The sequence below is a fragment of the Ambystoma mexicanum genome, chromosome 14 (assembly GCF_040938575.1).
Source record: "Ambystoma mexicanum isolate Mex_15411 chromosome 14, UKY_AmexF1_1, whole genome shotgun sequence".
In the NCBI taxonomy this organism is placed as follows: Eukaryota; Metazoa; Chordata; class Amphibia; order Caudata; family Ambystomatidae; genus Ambystoma; species Ambystoma mexicanum.
The window spans coordinates 651,222,874-651,241,836 of NC_090940.1; the positions used below are offsets into that span (position 1 = coordinate 651,222,874).

Sequence of the window (18,963 nt, forward strand, 5' to 3'; positions counted from 1 at the left end):
TATTGGCCAAGCGCGAAGTGCGAGGGGTATCTCACCTAGCTTTTTGTATAGTGACACACAGCACCCTCAGTGCAGCGTCACTGAGAGATCCCTTGGATTTCTCTTAGGGTTTAAATACCTTTTCTTGGGTGAATTACTGTTCCCATGAATAGTAAGGTGAAATTGATCTTACTTGCCTTTTTGCTTTGTAGGTCCAGCCCACACCATCTTATGTGGAGTGCTGGGGGGGTTGCCTAGTAGCCCCTTACCCTACTTTCTCATGTAAACATTTTTGTTACCCTTACTACTTTAAATGGCTGGTGGTAGTGGTTTACTTTTAACTACCAATGTGCTTTTTTACCACAGGTTAAACCCTCAGCTGCAGTACAGCACCCATGGGTGACCATTTTGTCAAAATGGCCACCGTCTTCTTTTTTGGCCATTTTCTGTTTGCGATGTCTTTCTTGGATTTTACTCTGTAAGTTGACAGGTTTGAGCCCTTTGTGTGTTTTGCCTTTGGCGGGCTTCAGCCCTGAAGCCTGCCCCTGGCTCCAGTTTGTCTGTAAGGACAGGAAGTGAGTGAAGGCCCCAAGACTTCCCTGTCCTTTGTCTCTAGGTGTGCCTGATCGAAACCAGTCCTGATTGGCCGGGATAATTGACAGCCTAGGGCTGTGAATGAATGCAAACAAGTTTAAAAAGGTGAGGTTCTATAGGCAGAGTTGACCACTGGAAGAAACATCCGAAGAAGAAATCGTGAAGAGAAGCCTGGTGCAACCTCCTGGACCTCGAAGTGCCCGGTGAAGCACTGCTGTTGTGCTGACCTCCTTTTTCGCATCGACAGAGAAACTCCAGACGGAACGACTTCTTCCCTTGGGCTGGTGGGACCAACTAGCCCCAAGACGACCACCACTTTGGCACAACCCCCAACTTGCTGTGCCTCTCCAGTGCTGCAGAAGCCTGGGGTCGAGTGTCCATTATCGAATGCAACGTCTTCCGCGTAACAAATCCAGCCAAAAGCTCCAGGACCCTCCTAAGGACAACCCAGAAGCAGGAAATCCTCATCCAGAGTCCCCACACCGGAGTCCAGGACCGAGGGAGCAAGGAAAGTCCAACCAGGGATATTCGTTATGCATCAGGGCTGTTCGCGAGGCGCTGAAACCACAAAGAGCTGCTGAATCTGTGATGAGTGGTGCACTTCAAACTCTTTCCCCCCCACAAGCACTCTCCTCACCTGAGCTGTCTGAGTTGGCGGTTTCTTGTAGACGTCGTCGTGCAAGATAGTCTCTTTCCTTCTTGTGATGAATGTGCTCGTCACGGAGGGAAGCCACAGTGACCGCTGGATAAACAGCTGTCCCGTGACTCCCTTTCCGGAACCAAGCCGGGATCAGGGAAAAACCCAAAAGGGAAAAAACCCTGCGAAGCAGTGTAGACTCTTCAATCCCAGAATAGTCGCTGAAGAGAGCAATGGAGCGAGGCTGATTGTTGAGCAGAAGAAGTCCAATCGTTGAGTCAGGAGAGACAGAGGCTCCTTGTGGCAGTTAGAATAAATAGCAATGGTTCCAGAAAGAGGAAAAATAAGTGTGCAGCAAGCCAGCTCGGAGGAGCCAACAGGAAGAGAGAAACGGCAAGGATTCCCGGAATCAGAAGAGAGAGAGAAATAGAAAATAGACACACCGGAGTACCGCCGAAGTAGCGGAAGGAAATAGTGGCGTTCCGAGGAAGGAAACAGGAAACACAGGAAAAAACAGTAAACCCTCTGGCAGATCCGGCAGAGGATCGGAGCGAGGAAACCCGGAAACAGGAAGTGTCCAAAGTGGGTTGCAACGCAGCGACTACCCGGAGGCGGGGAGTTTAAATACTTCCAGCGGCACTGCGTCACGTAACTGGGACTGGTAGCAAGAACACAGAGAAAGGACTAAAACACTCTACCTCTGTGTCTCCAGCTCCAACGCGGATACAACCGCCAATTACGGCAATGGCTGTGACGGCGGATGACAGAATCTTAGAAAATCTGTAGTTGACAAAGTCCTTGCCGAGTACTGCAGCAGGAGCCTGCCAGACGTCCTCCCTCTTGTCCCCATGACTGAGGCCCAGAAACAAGGGTCTGCTTGGCTGTAGCAAGACGAAATCCAGCAAGACAAAATACAGCTGGAACACTGTCTTCAAACCAGAGGTACTGTGGGGGCTTGGGATACTTACCATATTGCCATAAGTCATGCTTTCTCACTTGAGAAGTGCACTGGCTTACCTTTTGGAGTTGATTTCAACTCCCCTTGCACAGCCTGTGTGCTTTCAGTGATCTTTTTGAACTATCTGACTTTGTGAAAGATTTTATCCAAGAAGTGCATCAGAACTAGCGACTTGGTCCAATTGACTTTGGCTGTCCTGGCTCCTTTAAAGGGCCCCTTCTGATCTATTGACTTTGGCATTGCTTGTCCGTTCATAGGTTGTAATTTGTTGAACACTGTTACTGCCTGGAAAGGCTTACCTGAATTTCATTAGAGGATTCAAATTGTCTTCATGTTATAAGAAAGTATGTTCTAACGCTTCTATTTCTTTAACCTTTCCTTCCTGAGACGCAGAGTCTAAAAAGTATATTGGTGTTTAAGATACATGCAATACTATCCTTGTTATTGAAGTCACTTCAGAGTGTAGGAGAAATGTATTGGCATAACCAAAGAGTATTCACCAACTTTATTGACTTTGTAAAGTGATTCCAAAGTTTGCTTGACTGTTACAAACAATTGCCTTTTTAAAGAATGCTCAACTAAAACTAATGTGTAAATAAATAAATATATATTTATAACTGAAACCATGAGAGTCTAAGTGTTACTTGGTTACTTGTATTGACTGATTTCATGTGTACAGCTCTACAGCTCACATTTACCTCTCTTGAGATGCCTGGCTGCTCAGTCATACTACCAACTTGTGTAGTACAGACCTATACCGAACGGTGCATTACCTAATACGAAGCAGATAAGTCTTGTGTAGTCTCACACAGTGTCACTGCACCAATTTTTACCAAACACGGACAATCTCGTCATAATGGACCGAACCATAGTTGGACTACAGAGAAAACTCAACTGCTTGGAATCCTATATGAAAAAGAACCTGCGGGTTAACGTAAAAAAACTAAAATCATATTTGAAAGCGCCCAGTGCATAGCTCGACCATGTGAACCTGGCATCTGGGAAACCAGAAATTGGAGTGGAGTCTCTCTCTATAACCTACCTCAGTGCCCATATCAATTGCCATATTGGTGACAGTGGCTGGTTGCAACTGTTGAAATCGAAATGCAAAAATCTAGCCTCACAAGTAAGATTGATCAAAAGACAGTATTGCAAATCTACCATGTCACTATCATCACTTTCTATAACCAGAAAATAATTCCCATCTTGACATACGCTGCAGAATCAGCACTGAAGCTACCTTGGCAAGTTTGGGACCTATTGGAAGGTATATTCTTGAAGAAAATCTTGTGTCTTCCGAAATGTATCCCAATATCCTTGTTAATATTTGAATTGGGTCTACAATAACTTGAGTCGATAGTGTTATGGAAAACCATACCGCTGTACCGCAAATGTATTGTGTCTGATGACTTGCCTCCATTCGACATTTTGCAGACAACGTCGGAGAACAAAGTGGACTGACTCCTAACGAAATGGAAAATGACATGCCAAAGTTGGCAGCATATACTAGACGCAAACGAAGTAATGCTAATTTCCAACCCAAACAAAGTGAAATCAGCAATCCGGACATGGGACTAGATAAACACGCAGAATAAAAGATCTCAGTATTGTCTAGCAATACCATTGGAGCCAGAACGAAGAGCGATTGGAAAGCTTCCACTGTACTTGATCAAATTTCCTTCGTCTGATTTAAGAGGCTTATTCATGCGGATCCGATTAAATATATTACCAATGACACAGGTCCTGGGAACGTGAAACCAAACTCTGCGGTCGGACATGTTTTGTCGATTCTGCTCAAACCAAGACATCGTTGAGTCAAGAAAACACTTGCTGGTAGAATGTGAAGCTCTATGTTAAATAAGATCCGCCATGTTAGCGAATGCAAGCAAAAATGTGGACTCTTTTGAATGGTGGTCTTTATTTCTAATTGGACAAAAGGTCCCGTTAATTATACCAGGAACCAAATTTATGGCAACAATTCTTCAAATGAGCGAACCACATCAGAAAGAAATTAATTTGCAGTTGACATGAGATTACACTGGCCTAGAGGACCACATCCAACAACCTTTCCTCTCTCAAATACCCAGAGGTTATCTTCTATTGACTACAAGAAATCTAAAATCTTTTAGATGTTTTATGAAAAGTTTGTACTTAACTAATTCATAAATAAAACAAATAGTCACCACCAATGGTGGCCATCTTCATATATCTTACTGCACGTCAGTGTTGGGAGTACTCAAAAATCTCTCTCGATGGTTTCGACATATATATTGATATCAAATCTTCATCTTAACTTTATTCGACTAGCAAGTCTACATCCTTGTCTACGGCAATGGTATCGATCGTCCGGAGGCCCCACCGCCTACAGATTCCCATTCTCCAGCGTGCCTCTGCATTTTGGGCGTACCGAAATGGCTGAGACCAAGAGAAAGAGTCCCGTCGAAGCCTGCGCACAATGTGGTTCAAAAGCATCTTTGTGGAGGACCTGAACAATAACTGCCTGCACTGCCAATACCTGCACCATGTCATCAAGGATAGTAACACCTGTCAGTACTTTCCCGACAAAGCCCTGAGGGATCGTCACCACAGGTTGGTCGCGTGGCTCGTAAACGCCAGGGGGGCTTCCAACTCTGCCTCAGTACGGAGTCGTGCCTCGCTCAGGCAGGGTTGGCCTACCCAGCATACCACCTCTAGTAAGAGGTCAAGATTGCATGACAAGTCAGCCACGAGGAGCAGTAAAGAAGGCGCACAAAGACCCTTCCAAAGACAGGTCGAGGGCACAATCGAAATCTTCTGAAAAATTTTCAAGACCCTCACCAAGGTCCAAGACCAGTTGGCCATCCTCATCGTCCTCAAGGTATAAAGGTATTTCTCCCCCATCAACTGAACCACCGTCCACACCTTTGTGGACAACACCAGCAGGGCTGAAGTTACTTACGCAGTGGACGTCCATGAAGCTCTCATCGTTGTTGACGACGCAAAGTCATAGTTGTCAGCTGCCAAGACAACTCAGTTGATGAAACCTCAATTATAAACGGTCACAAAAATGTGTATGTCGGCATCCTTACCTACTATCAAGGTGGTGAGCGTCCCCCCTAGTCCCCTTTCCTCCTCCCGAATCCAAAGATTGTGCAACCCTCAGCGCTGGCAGCTCTTCCATGTCCGTCTCACCCCTTGGCGGTAGGAGTGTCTGCGAACCCGCATTCCCCTTCTGTGGTGACTCAACTGGATCCCGTACCTCTAGTACAGCTGACAGATTCTCTACCTATTTCCTCTTATGAGGAAGAGAGACAATTCTCATGCTCCATCCCTCCTCCTCCTGATGTGCCTCCTCCAAGGGTTGCACACACACCAATGCCCCAAGGGAGGCCAATGCCGGATAAGGGGCCCTTACCACCTACCAGGGTGTCACCCCCACCGACAGCTACAGAGATTTCTCTCTGGACATTCTGAATACACTAACCACTCTGGTGTCCACCCTGTAACAAAGGTTGCCAGCGCCACTGCCACCACCTGAATCCAGATGTCTGCTATCCGGGTCCGGTGGTCTTCCTGCACCCCCCCTCCACCCTACTAGAGAGTAACAGCAACTGCTACACACTTTGCAGTTGACAGACAGACACTGACACTGATCAGGACATTCAAGATGATCAAACTTCAGTCCACACTACCGACACGGATAAGTATGAAAATATCATCCGAGCAGATGGCGAACCATAGAAAATTCCTGCCTGCGACTCAACTCCCAATGAAATCGGGTCTTTTCATGCCCTAATGGACAGAGCGGCAAACATTTTTGGTCTCTCACCGGAGGAGCAAAGGAAGGACAGTCTCCTATACCAACGGAGGCAACAGCACAGAAAATGTATCTGGTCTATACCACTCTTAGACAATATTTGGGAAGAAGGTCTCATAACTATGACCCATCCTTGCGAGGCACTTGCCAAAAAACACAGGTTCGACAAAAATACAGGGTCGCCGACTCTGAGCCCGTCTGCCTACGCATGCAACACACACCCGATTCAGTGGTGTCTGCAGCAGCCTCCAAGCAGTCCGCCAACCCATCTTCCTCATGCTCTGTCACTACAGACAAGGACGGTAAGAGCTTAGATGCCTTCGGGAAGAAGGTCATCACCATGGCGGCCACCACCATCACGAGGCGGCAAACGCCTTGGCCATACTTACTCCTCAGATATGACAGCCAGTTGTGGTTCAAGTGGGGACCGCTTCTTGAATTCCTTCCTGAAGACAAGCGACAAGAGGTGCTGACAATCTTCCGCGAGGAGACCTCAGACCACGTCATATCAGTTTTACGTGGAGATCGGCAATACTGGATTTCACCAGCTCGGGAACAGGGCTGTGCTACAAAGACAGGGCTGGCTAAAAGAGACAAACTTCCAGCCAGAGGTGCAAACGAATGTGGTGGACATGCCATTCAATGCCGTAGATCTCTTAGGCAAAAAGGGTGGATGAAACCCTGGAATCTATAAAGACGGACACAGATACGGTCTGCTCTCTCCGCATGTTGCAACACAAGTGCCAGTCCTTTCAGACCTGGAAATCCTGCTTTAGCTTGACATCACAGAACGACCGTCCCACCCATCAATCTCTTACAAAACCGCTTCATATACGTCCACTGACTAGTACAGAGAAAAAACATAGTCTTACAGAGGTACTAAATGCTAGCCTGGCTCCTCACAATCCAGGGGCCAGTCCTCAAAGCATCCCTGACCCATCCAGGGCCCATCCCTCCCACTTCAGCACCCCAGCAGGATGCAGGCTGTCAGAATTCGTCCAGGAGTGGCTAAACATTACCTCTAATGAAGGGGTGCTATCCCTCGTCCAGCAGGGACATACGCTGGAGTTTGTGAAAACACAAACAAACATTCTTCCGCTATGCAAGGCAGAGAAGCTTCATCATCTGTTGCAGCAAGAGGGTCATGCATTGATGTCCAAGGGAGCAGTGGAGAAGGTCCCAGTAGCACAGCACGGATCGGGAGTCTACACCAGATACTTCCTGTAAGCAAAAAGTCAGAGGGTTGGAGGACCATTTTATCCCTAAGGATACTGAAAAAGTTCTTAAAAGCACAGCTTTTCGCATGGTTATGCTACCTACAGAAGGTCCTGTCTCAACTACAGCAGGGAGACTTCCTGGCGACCTATGAACTGGAGGAAACATAATTTCACATCCCTATTCACCGCTCACACTACCACTACCAGTGGTATACAGTGGCCGGAATCCATTATCAATTTAAGCCTTTCCCTTCTGTCTACAGTCAGCCCCACAAGTGTTTACCAAATGCCTCGCTCCAGTGGTGGCACATTTACGCTGAGCGTGCATTCACGTCTACCCATATCTTAAACGACTGGTTAGTGAGAGCGCCGTCGTACACTGTGGCGGCACACAGAAAGTCTTCAACCATCCGCTGTTTGCAGTCCCTCAGATTCTCAATCAACTTCCCAAAGTCTTGCCTCCTTCCTGCACAGAAGGCGTTCTACCTAGGTGTAAAACTGAACACACTATCCTGCTCAGCGACTCCGTCAGAGGAACCGGTGATCATCCTCCTCCACAAAGTGAACCAACTAGCCACTTCAGCGGCTGTTTCAGTCTGTAGTAGTAAGTCGCTAGTGGGCATGGTGTCCTTGCGCTTCTCCCTACTGAACCACTGCAGGCAGCGCAAGTGCCTTCTCCAGAGTTCCTAGACGCGCAATGGGTACAAGTCTGGTAGGACCATATCCCACATCAATTCAGGAACAGTCTCCACTGGTGGTCCATCAGAGCCCACCTTGTCGAAGGCGCAACCTTCGGCTACCCAATCACCCGGTCACCCTCACCATCGAGATCTCTCTGGAGGGCTGGGGAGCTCACTCGGGAAACCTTCATGCCAGGCGTCTATGGACGGAGGAAGAGAAACTTCTTTACATCAATCTCCTTTAGCTGCATGCTGTTTTCTGGGCACTCAAATTCTTCCTCACACGACTCTGCAGAAAGGTTGTGTGGATCTTCACGGACAACACAACCACCATGTTATACAACCACAAACAAGGTGGTACAATGTCTCCACACCCCTCCTCAGAGGCTCAGACCCTCTGGCACTGGGCACTGCAACACCAGATGTTCCTACTTCCCCTTCCAGGGATGCAAAACACTATGGCAGACTCCCTCAGCAGAGACCTCAGTTCATACCACGAGTGGGAACTACAGAATAGTCAACTTCACCAGGTGTTTCAATGCTGGGGCACACCGGAGATAGACCTCTTTGCAACCCACAGCAACAAAAGATGCAAGTCCTTCGCCAGCAGGTTTCCCCACCCGAGAGCCTGGGGGACGCCCTTGCAGTCCCATCAGAGGGGAAGCTTCTGTATGCGTTCCTACCCATCCCGCTAGTGGCAAGAGTGATAAGCATCTTCAGACTATATTGTTGCAAACTAATCTTAGTGGCCCCAGCACGGCTAAGACAGCTTTGACACTTGCACCTCCTCCTTCTCTCATAAGCAACTCCGATCAGAATGCACCCTCACCACGACCTGCTATCAAGGAACAGGGGAGAGATGAGGTTCATCACGACCCGGCCTCACTCCTGTGGTCCTAGAATTTGTTTCAATCCTGCTTCCTCAAGACTGTCGATAACGTGCATCTCATTCTGCCACCAACAAGCTGGCAGGCCTCTCCTAAGCTATCCCAGAGCACACTCTACCAGAGCTGTAGCCGCCATCACAGCTTTCCTTTCTGAGACCCCCCTGCTAGACATTTGCAGGACAGCCATGTGGAGGTTGGTGCACACAGGAATTCCAGTGTTGGCCAGTCTGTTCTTCTTAACCTGTTTGCATGAGGTTCGTAGCTTACAAGGAGCTTGCCTCCGCCAGTTATGGTTATGTGGTTCTGCTTTGTAATCTATTCACAGCGTGTGAATCTACGAGACAATCCAATGCTGGAGAGGGAATACGAGACTTACCTGTAACTCCTGTTCTCCAGCATTGGTATCTTTCATAGATTGACGTGCGACCCTACAACATACCCCGCTTGGATCGTGGCTCTTCTTGGCTCATACTGCCACTCACGTGCACTATGCCAAAATTTGAAGATTGCCACCATGGATGGAGGCAAGGAAACCTTTCAATTGGCTGTGTGCAGTATGACCCACAAATTACTATACTAGAGCACACAAGTGACTGAAATTTTAGTTTAAGTTTAAACTGCTCTACAGCAAGTGAATCTTTGAAAGATACCAATGCTGGAGAACATGAGTTACACGTAAGTAACTTATTCCATCGTTCACCTAAATTACCCGAGTGACAGTCCTTCCCCAGTCTATAATGCACTTGGGCCACACTCTTTTCACATTGTACGTGGTCACGCCCATTCAGTTTATAATATTCCTTCAATTAATTAAACAGCAACACATGCTCAGGTATCAGCGGATGGTGTTGGCATTATAGACTCCCTCATGCTGTCCATCCACTGCCACAGGATAGAGTCCCCTCATGCTGTCCATTGACTGCCCCAGGAAAGACTCCCCTGATGCGGTCCATTGACTGACCCAGGAAAGACCCCCCTGATGCGGTCCATAAGCTCCAAAGGGATAGACTCTTTCATGTCATTCATCCACTGCCCCAGGATACACTCCCTGATGCGGCCTATACACTACCCCAGGATAGACACCCTGATGCGGCCTATACGCTACCCCAGGGTAGACTCCCTGATGCGGCCTATACGTTACCCCAGGACAGACTCCCTCATGCTGTCCATCCACTGCCCCAGGATAGACTCCCTGATGCGGCTTATACGCTAACCCAGGATAGACTCCCTGATGCGGCCTATACGCTAACCCAGGATAGAATCCCTGATGCGGCCTATACGCTAACCCAGGATAGACTCCCTGATGCGGCCTATACGCTAACCCAGGATAGACTCCCTGATGCGGCCTATACGCTACCCCAGGATACACTCCCTGATGCGGCCTATACGCTAACCCAGGATAGAATCCCCGATGCGGCCTATACGCTACCCCACGATACACTCCCTGATGCGGCCTATACGCTACTCCAGGACAGACTCCCTCATGCTGTCCATCCACTGCCCCAGGATAGACTCAGAATGCCACATAAGCACAGGCCTGAAGATTTACAAGCACATCAGCCCTTGCCCTAAAGGAATTGTATGGTCAGAATGTACCTACAAATGCATATCCTCCTGCACTCCAGGGAGGAATTGAATCACCTACACCTTAAGCAATGCCTCATCCGACATTGATAGCCAAGCCACTATCTCCTTCCCTAGTCCCAGCACAAGTGACACAATGATATCCAAGAACCCACATCGTTTGCCACTTTCAAATGTCCTAAGCAAAACTGAAGATCTATGTTGGGATTAATCATATCCCCTGGCATTGCTCTGGGCAACCCTAAATACCATTGTCGTTCAGCCTGCCATGCCATCGGGGAAAGACCATTTGCAAATATTGCAAACACGAGGCTTTTTCCCACCACAATGGGGCAAGCCAGCCTAAACTGTGAGACCACAAACAACCCACGTCATGTTTCAGGCTCACAGGGCATCTTCGGTGAAGCATAGCTCGGGTCTCTGGTCACAGCATGCTTGGCTTTCACATCTGGTGGGAATATATAAAACCAATGGTGGATGGCTAATCATAACCACTGGCATTTTACTGAGAAAACGTGCAGGCCATAGCTTTTCAACCTATGCAAATCAGGTTTGGTCCCACCCCACTTTCAATTGTCCTGCAGAATTTCAGGAACACCGATCTAAGTAAGCGATTCACTTCACATTTGAGCAATCCAGCCCCTAACTTTATCTAGATGAAGGACTGTTTTGGATACCAAACATCGGTGCCTTCCCCCACCCCTCCAAAGCTTGCCCATTGAATTGATGCAATAATTCACTATGTAATAACCGCTTCTTAAAAGGAGCACTGGAATTCTGAAAGTTTAGCAGCTACACATGTATTTCACTTCAAACATTTGATGCAAAATCCGTATGTCTATCAATATATTCTCTCTCTTATGTTTCTGCAAGAATAGTCTATGGAGAGGGGAGGGGTGTGGTCTGTAAAGTGGCAGCCTTTCACGTGGCTCAACATCTTCTGTCTCCAGAATAATCCTGTGAGGTTAAGGAAGTAGAATCCCTGCCTTAGGTAGTACTTAAAGGCCATGTTTGCAGTGATGAGGTCACTGGATAACCTGAAACAAAGATAGCTTGGCGCCAATAAACAATAGCAGAACGAGGGCGCTGCTCGTGGAAATCACAAGAGTGCACCAGCTACTCAGAAAAGTTCACAGCTTTCCCTCAGTGTTAGGACAGTTTTTCTGAAGTCCAACTCTGGGATTAGTAAAACTCTGCAACTGAGAAGGTGCAAAACTCCACTCTTAGTATAAGGCTGTACCACCTGAGTATTTGGTAGCGTAGACAGAGCAGCCAGGGCTACAACCTAAAGTAGAACCTTATTAAGAATACAATCAGTAGTCATGGTAAGTCAAACCCATTACACATTACACATTCTGAATGCCATCAGCTATTCTTGGGGAGTAAAACCAGGTTATATATACTTTTTGAATACTGTCAGTATTTCTAGGGTAGTAGATCTGCCAGTCATGCATTAAGAAATCACATAACAAACCAACTCTGTTACAAGTATACTCCTTGCAACATTACGTTTTAGAACTCAGTTCAGAGTTCGTAAAACAACTCCTATACTTTCTGGAGGGGCCTTCAGCTACTCAGTGACAAGTATTAACACACACCAACTATTTTAAAATGTACTAAGAAAATCAATGACAGTAACACCCCATTACACTTTTAAGAAAGGCTCCAGTATTTGAAGGTATGTAATGGACCCTGCGCCTATTTTGGAAACGCTCTAAGCAGATTCAGTGGAGGCAGACCCCAGTGTTACAAGGATACTTTTCTGAATAGTGCAACGCAAATTCATGCAACAGTATAAACCTATAACAACATTCAGGATAACCCTCAGTTATACTAGGTGAGTAAGACGTAATGTTGTAATAAACGATTACAGTTGTTCATCAGATCAGTGGAACACAGACTAAGGTAATCAACTCTCCAACTTATTTTAGGATGATACAAGGCAGACCAAGGTAAGTAAAACCCACAATACACTTATTAAGAATGGCACACAGCTGTTCAAGGGAAGTAAGGACTAAGGCAGTTTTTATTCTAGACAGGCGTTATAGAGTTGATTGTATTTTATTATTTATATAGCGCTCTTTCCCCACTTGTGTGGCCTCAGTGCGCTTTTTCCTTGGTGGAACGCCCTTGGTGACCGTAGTTGAAGTGGTTAGAGATTCTAGGGGATGAGATTAGATGCGTGTGTGCATGTTTGCCATTCTAAGACTTGGGTGGCTGGCAAGGCTTGACTAGGCAGCCCAGTAGAGGTCAGACACGTCAGTGGGTGCTCTTTGGAGGTTAGCGATAGATTTCTTTTGTCGAGAGAGTCTATGTGAGGCCAGCTATACCGAGTATCTTTGGGGGGTGGTCGCTGTATGCTAGTGGCGGTGGTGTTGGGGTACGTCAGAGGTTTCAGTCTGGACGGTTATGTGTGAACTAGGCCGGGTGTGCTTAGCCGTAGACGTGTTATATCGTGCATGGGTGTTTACCCGTGCCTGCGGCAGTGTCCACGCTAATGGTGTGAGATATACATATCGTAGGCTGCAAGATTTGTTATACGTTCGAATCCAGAATTGAGAGTCCTGTAGCGATGGGCCTAGGTTCCATACTGTAGCCGGTATCAGAGTATAATAAACTGAGACGGAGTGGATACCTAGATTAGAGGATCCTGTACAGTGGGGTGAAGGCCTATGTTTCACAGTGCCAAAGCTATAAACATATGGTGGAGCTAGATCAAGGCAACACCTAGATTTGAGGAGTGCTGTAAAGGGGGAGAGGCCCGGGTATCCCCTTGCAGAGTGATTTGTTGTATAGTAAGCCAAGGAGGAGGCTACACCTAAACTGCGAATCCTCTGTAGTGGGCAGGCGACCCAGGTTTCACAGTGCAGGAGGTCTCCATACATAACTAACAAAAGGAGGGGGCTAGACCTTGAATTTGTGTAGGTGGGGGGGCCCAGGCTTGTACAGCCGTAGGTTTCAGCCTATTTTATAGTAAGTATCTGTGATGTAACAGTCATTGATGGCTTGTTGTGCCTATCTTGGGGAATAGGTTTATGGTGGGGGAATTGCTAGTGTTGGGATCTTCCCATGATGATTCCCAGGGTTTATATGAAAACTTACATTATACATGTTATATGAGAATTTACGTATGTGCATGTTGCATGATGTTCCAACAGGTTGGTGTACATAGTTAATCCATCCCAACACAGCCAAGCTGTACATAGAGTGTTACAATGACTGCATCTTAATAGTTGTATACATGCTTTACTCGTGCACTTCACTGTGGAGTTCTTCACAAGATGGATTCCATTATGGAGCTCGCCATGTGGGGAAGAATGTTTAGTTTGGCAGCAGTGGTGGTTGCTGGCCGTGGAAGGGGTTTGGGGCTGCATTACATGATGACTTATTTGGCATGAAGAAAATAAACCCCATTTGCCATTCACAATTTGGAATCTGAGCTTTTATTACAGCAGGTCAGGGGAAGCAAGACCCAGTTGGTAAACCTATACACTTAAATAATGAAAGAAACAGTTCGGTGAAGTCAACAGCATTACTTTTGGGAAGTGGGGCAACCAATTCACAGATGAGAAAAATAACTTTATATATACGCTTTCAGACAAAACACATTCAAAAGATAGTAGGAACTTGTTCAACTGCTCATTTTTCAGAGGGACATTTACCAATCAACTTTCACAAGCCAGTAACTTTTAAACACTTGCTATACTTCAAGGCAGAATCCTTCTCTTATCCAGTCCTTCCCTGGTCTACCTCAGGAGTTCTCTCAGATGCAGAAGAGGGACCCTAGTGGTGTAGGTGCCAGCTGTAGGCAGGGTGATATAGGGTTCAGTTGCCGAAAAAGTCAGAATTCCTGAATAAGTATCTTCAAAACAAGTAAGTAGTTCCCTTAAGAGTTAGAAAAGGTCCAGGGACTTCAGAGAAGACACCCTGGAGGGTTTCCAGCAATGGGCCTGGGTGAACGGGATGAGGGAACTCCCAATCACATGAATCACCCCCAAAGCTTCACAGGAATCACAAAAGGCTCAAGGTAAGTAATACCCCAGCAAACACAGTACCTTAGCACAGAAGGAGAGTTTGCAGCAGGACGTCTGCAGGATCTGCAGCCAAAAACCCAGTAGATGAATTCCTTGTTGTGAAGACAGAAGATGGCACACTGCAATGGAATTTGCAGCAGGTATCAATAGGGAAGGCTCCAGGCAAGAGTTACTTCGTGGCTGGTCACGGCTCTGTGGTTTTGTTGCCCTTTTCAGGAGCCAGGAGAAGACTGAATATTGCTTGGCAGATTCTTGTTGCTTATCTGGTCCAGCACTCTAGTGAAGGGACTTAAAGGACTCAAATCAAGTCTCTGGAGGTCCAGCAGGATGCCACTAAGGTTTCAGCAAGATTCACAATTCAGAAGACCATGCACTGCATAATGGCTCAAGGTCCCAGGGTATTGGGGGTATTGCAGCCCAGCAAGGTCACAACATGCAGTGGGATGGCTCAAAATGCACGTTTCTCAAGTCTAGTGGATCTCACCAGCCTCTGGATAGGAGTCATCGCGTTTGAACCCCCAGGTCGATTGGAAAGAAAGGTTACAGCAGGCTCTGGTTACAAAGCAGGCTCTCCAGTCGCTGGAAATCGCTACGGCCGTCGTCTCTTCATCTTCAGTTTTAGCTCCAGTGATCGACTTGTCAGCAGCTTCCAGTTTCGGGGTATTTAACAGGAACCAGGCCTCCAGATAAGGAGCGTACCAAACCTTTTTACGCATGAAAATCTTGGAAATACGACCGCTTGATTATTTTCCTGTGTACATTTACACACAAGTTTAGAGCACAGGGGAGTGCAAAGTTCAGGTTACTTGAGACAACCCAGACCGCCTCTTGATTTTTATATACATGGATGTTATTGCAAGCCATGCCAAGGATAAAAGCCTCTGAAACCGAATGTATTTCTCTGAAGCCTTTCAAAAAAAGAAACTGCACATTGCGATTAAAGGAATGGTTTATTTCCATGGAGCAAACAACACTGTGCATATTTATTTTCCTAGCATTTTAGGATTGTATAATTAATAAGATGGAAAACTAAGTTGCATTTGAGAATTAACAAATTATGCTCCTTTTCCAGTTTAAGCAAACCAGTATTTCACAATTGTATTTTTCAGAGTTCCTCTGCTGTGTGCATAAGCATGCAGAGGCAGATCATTTTTACACTTTTAATGTACACTCTAATTATAAAACCAGTGTGTAAAATGACTATGCATGGTCTAGTTTACATCCATTCAACCTTGCGATCAATGGGGCACATTACTGTAAATGGTCAGTGGCAGCAGAGTCTTTGCTCAAGGGTAAGTTATTGTCATTACACCAATCACAGTTGGTCTAACCTCTCCAATCTTCAAGACTACAATTACAAAATCCAAAACCTGACTCTCCAGGAAGTGCAAGCTCTGTTCAAAAACAAACAAATGAAAGTTACATTTGTAACTGAAATAGAAACTCAGCAAAACCTGTTGCGGTGATAATCCAGATAGGTATTTAACTTTATGTAGCGCTTCATAGATGGTTCATCCAACATCTAGGCACTGTGATTATTATACCTCAGTCAATACTCAGTTAACTGACCTCTGAAGGATGTTAGCCATTAAGATAGCTCAGCCGGTTGAGCACTCGTTGCTGCGATCTGTACCTGATCTGCCGGTTGCAGGTTTGAATCCCGCAAAAGGCCAACTCAGCCTTTTATCCTTTCGAGGTCGATAAAGGAGTACAGACTTTGGTTTGGTGATAATTGTGATAAATATGTTCTATGTACAGTGCTTTGCCAAATGCACTACATAAATAACTATTGGACTACAAGATTAGATATAGAATTTATCCTGGAGTCCTTGCCGCTCTGCACTGTAGTATCATAACATTGGCAAACCATTAGGTAGTAATAGCTCCAGGAAATGAGGACTTTCATTAAACATCAAAAGACAATTCTGCTATCATACCTCAAAACACACAATGCATTTCATGCTGGCTTTACTATGTGATTGGCTAGGTTTTTGTGTTTTCAACATTTAAATATATACAGGAGAGATCAAATGGCCAGACTTTAGAGATATAATGAAAGGTGTATTCGGTCACAATGCAGAAAGCTGCCGCATAGTAATGGTTTCCATAAAGTTTTTCTGCGCACGTCGGCTGAATGTCACATACATTTTACTCTCTTGCAAAGGAGAAAAGTCATTTTTACTCTCTTAAAATCACATTCACACTCAAAGTTTAAAAATAGGGAGTAAAATACTCCCACCTCAAAATCTTATCTGGAGCACTGACAGGAACTACAGCACAACTTCTGCATTATCTCCCTGCATTTTACAGAAAGGGGCAGTTTGGCTGTTCAATCAGGAAAGCCAGCCGCCCCCCCCTCTCACCCTCTCACCCCTCCCACCCACTAGGAGTTGCTTCCCTTCAGTTTCAGGCAATGGGAAAGAAGGGCTGCAAAGTTTTGGACTCTTCCCTTGCTACCTGCCTTCTCAGACACTCAGGAGCCTGGGCGGGGGATCCAGAGGATTCCTGCCGAAGACAACACTTCCACAGAGGTCGTTCCCACCTAGAATGGCAGGGGAAGACCTCAGAAACAGCAAGCACACAAGAAATGGCGAAAAAAAAGAACCAGCCCGCAATTTTAGCAAAATGGTGGTCCTTCTGTGCATTACAGAGGCTGAATTAACTGCCTGCAAATGATAATGACTAAAGGTCATGAAAGTAGTTGCACTGCCACCAGCCATTCAAGGAAACGTGCTATTGTAACAAACCGTTACCAGGTAAATAAGAAAGGGGATACATTGCATCCCCCCCAGCACTTCACATAGGGTGTGGTGTGCCGGCTCACTATATAAAATGTAAAGGGGGATGAAAACCCCTCTATACGACTTGGGAACAGTAGCTCACCCAAGTATATGAAAGAGAAATGAACAGGGGAGGCCAAAGGGGCACCCAGCCTAAGGCCAAAGGTTGTAGGAAACTATAACTTCAACCATACATTATGGAGAGATATAAAAAGGTCACCCATAAAAAGGGGGAAAAAGATTACTCGTCACCCAGGGACAAGGTACAATAGTTACCTAGTCAAAGCACAAAGTTCTGGGGTTGACAGCGGTCAGGAAGATTTATCATAAGTATAAAACTCTTACCCAACAATTGATGTCCCAGACAGTGTGAAATCTGCACCCAATTTCAGGAGCTTCGCTGCATGACATCAAACCGTCTAACCTGGAGAAAGGCAGTTGGGCCATTCTAGAAGGCTTTAACGGAACAATGAACATACTTAAAAGAAAACCGGAGGATCCAGCAATGAAAATCCTGAGACAACGCACGTAAAGGCCTGTAAAAAAAACATCTTTGCTACAAGGAATACATACCCCAATTGGAGCCTCAGATCTCAAACCTTAAAGAATAAAAGAACAGACGCAAAGGAAAACAGATCTAAATGTTAAACTGCGTCTGTACTGCCTCTGCACCAGTGAATAAACGCAATAAGCCCTTTATTAAACACAGTTTAATGTTTCCCACTGCTACAGATGTAAAGGCATCACTAGGTAGGTGGCCAAACACGTTCCTTACACTGAATTCCAATGAAAAGCTGCGATGCCGTGCCGCAGCTCCCATCTTGCCCTAGGGAAATGATTTAGGAGGCTTTTCCTGCTCAGGGTTCTGGGTGTGTTGAGGAGGGCCTACCTTCTGGCGGCTTTCCCAGATAAGAGAACAGGAGGAGGAGAAGTGGACCCCAGCGTTGAAGCTCCGCTGGCGCTCCATCCTTCTGGCCTCCACGAACAGCAAGTGTCCGCAACCCTCCAGCCCAGCCGGGATTAGCACTGCGCACTGCATGGGTGAGTGACCGGACGGAGTGCGGTGGATCTCCCTGTCTGTCCGCATCCATCATCCCGGCTCGGTGAGCACAAAAGGCGAGTGGATTCCGCCGGCGGGCAGCTTCGGCAGCTGTCGGCTCCCATCAGCTCGCTGCAGCGCACACTCCTCAATGTTACCCGAAGGGAATTTATTTATGTACGGTCCTCTTCCCGACTCCGTCTGGGGCTCAACCCTCCTTCACAACTTGTTGGGAAAGGACTGCTGCAGGATGCGCCAGAAAACCTCTCGACAGAATCAAGAACCCGGGGCGCGGACCCTTCATTACACAGCTGCATAGCTACCCTGTGTAAAAGTGCCCCCTCACCCCAAACACTGCTCTGATCTATGCTCCAGGGGGTGGCTGTATGCACCCAAATCCCCAGGAAGGCCCCTTTTGTTCATCTTTCATGCAATGGCTCTCCCTCCTATCCAGCGGCAGAGCCAGCACAACATGTGGCTTTGAAAGCTGGTAGGGAGTGGTCCATTAAACCCCTGTCGCTGTTGCTCGCCACCTGGAGCCAAGGAGGCCGAGTAGATATTACTCCTTCCTTTGGCCCATTAGATGCATCGTTCACGCCCAACTCACCAGGGGCGCTGCCAGGATTCTGTAACAAGTGGGGCCTGGAGCTCATGTAGTGGGGCCACCCGTAAGGGGGGTTCCAAGAGGGACCTGGGCTTGTTCTGCCGCCAGCTGAATCCGCAGGAGCTACCAAGCGAACCAACCGAGGTGGGTTCAGATGGGTCCCTCCCAGAGACA

The 18,963-nt window shown here is 46.7% G+C and overlaps 1 protein-coding gene across 2 annotated transcripts in view; it reads right to left on the reverse strand.

The window, feature by feature from the left end:
* Positions 1 to 18,963, reverse strand: part of PPP1R13B (protein phosphatase 1 regulatory subunit 13B) — a 452,941-nt gene that overhangs the window by 270,489 nt on the left and 163,489 nt on the right. Inside the window, exon 1 of one of the 2 annotated variants that reach the window (XM_069638182.1) lies at positions 18,036 to 18,184. The exons of the other annotated variant lie outside the window; for it this stretch is intronic. Coding sequence (XP_069494283.1) covers positions 18,036 to 18,113 — 78 coding nt within the window. The 5' untranslated portion in view covers positions 18,114 to 18,184. Of the gene's footprint in view, positions 1 to 18,035; positions 18,185 to 18,963 lie in introns of those variants that run through there. 2 annotated transcript variants of the gene reach the window in all.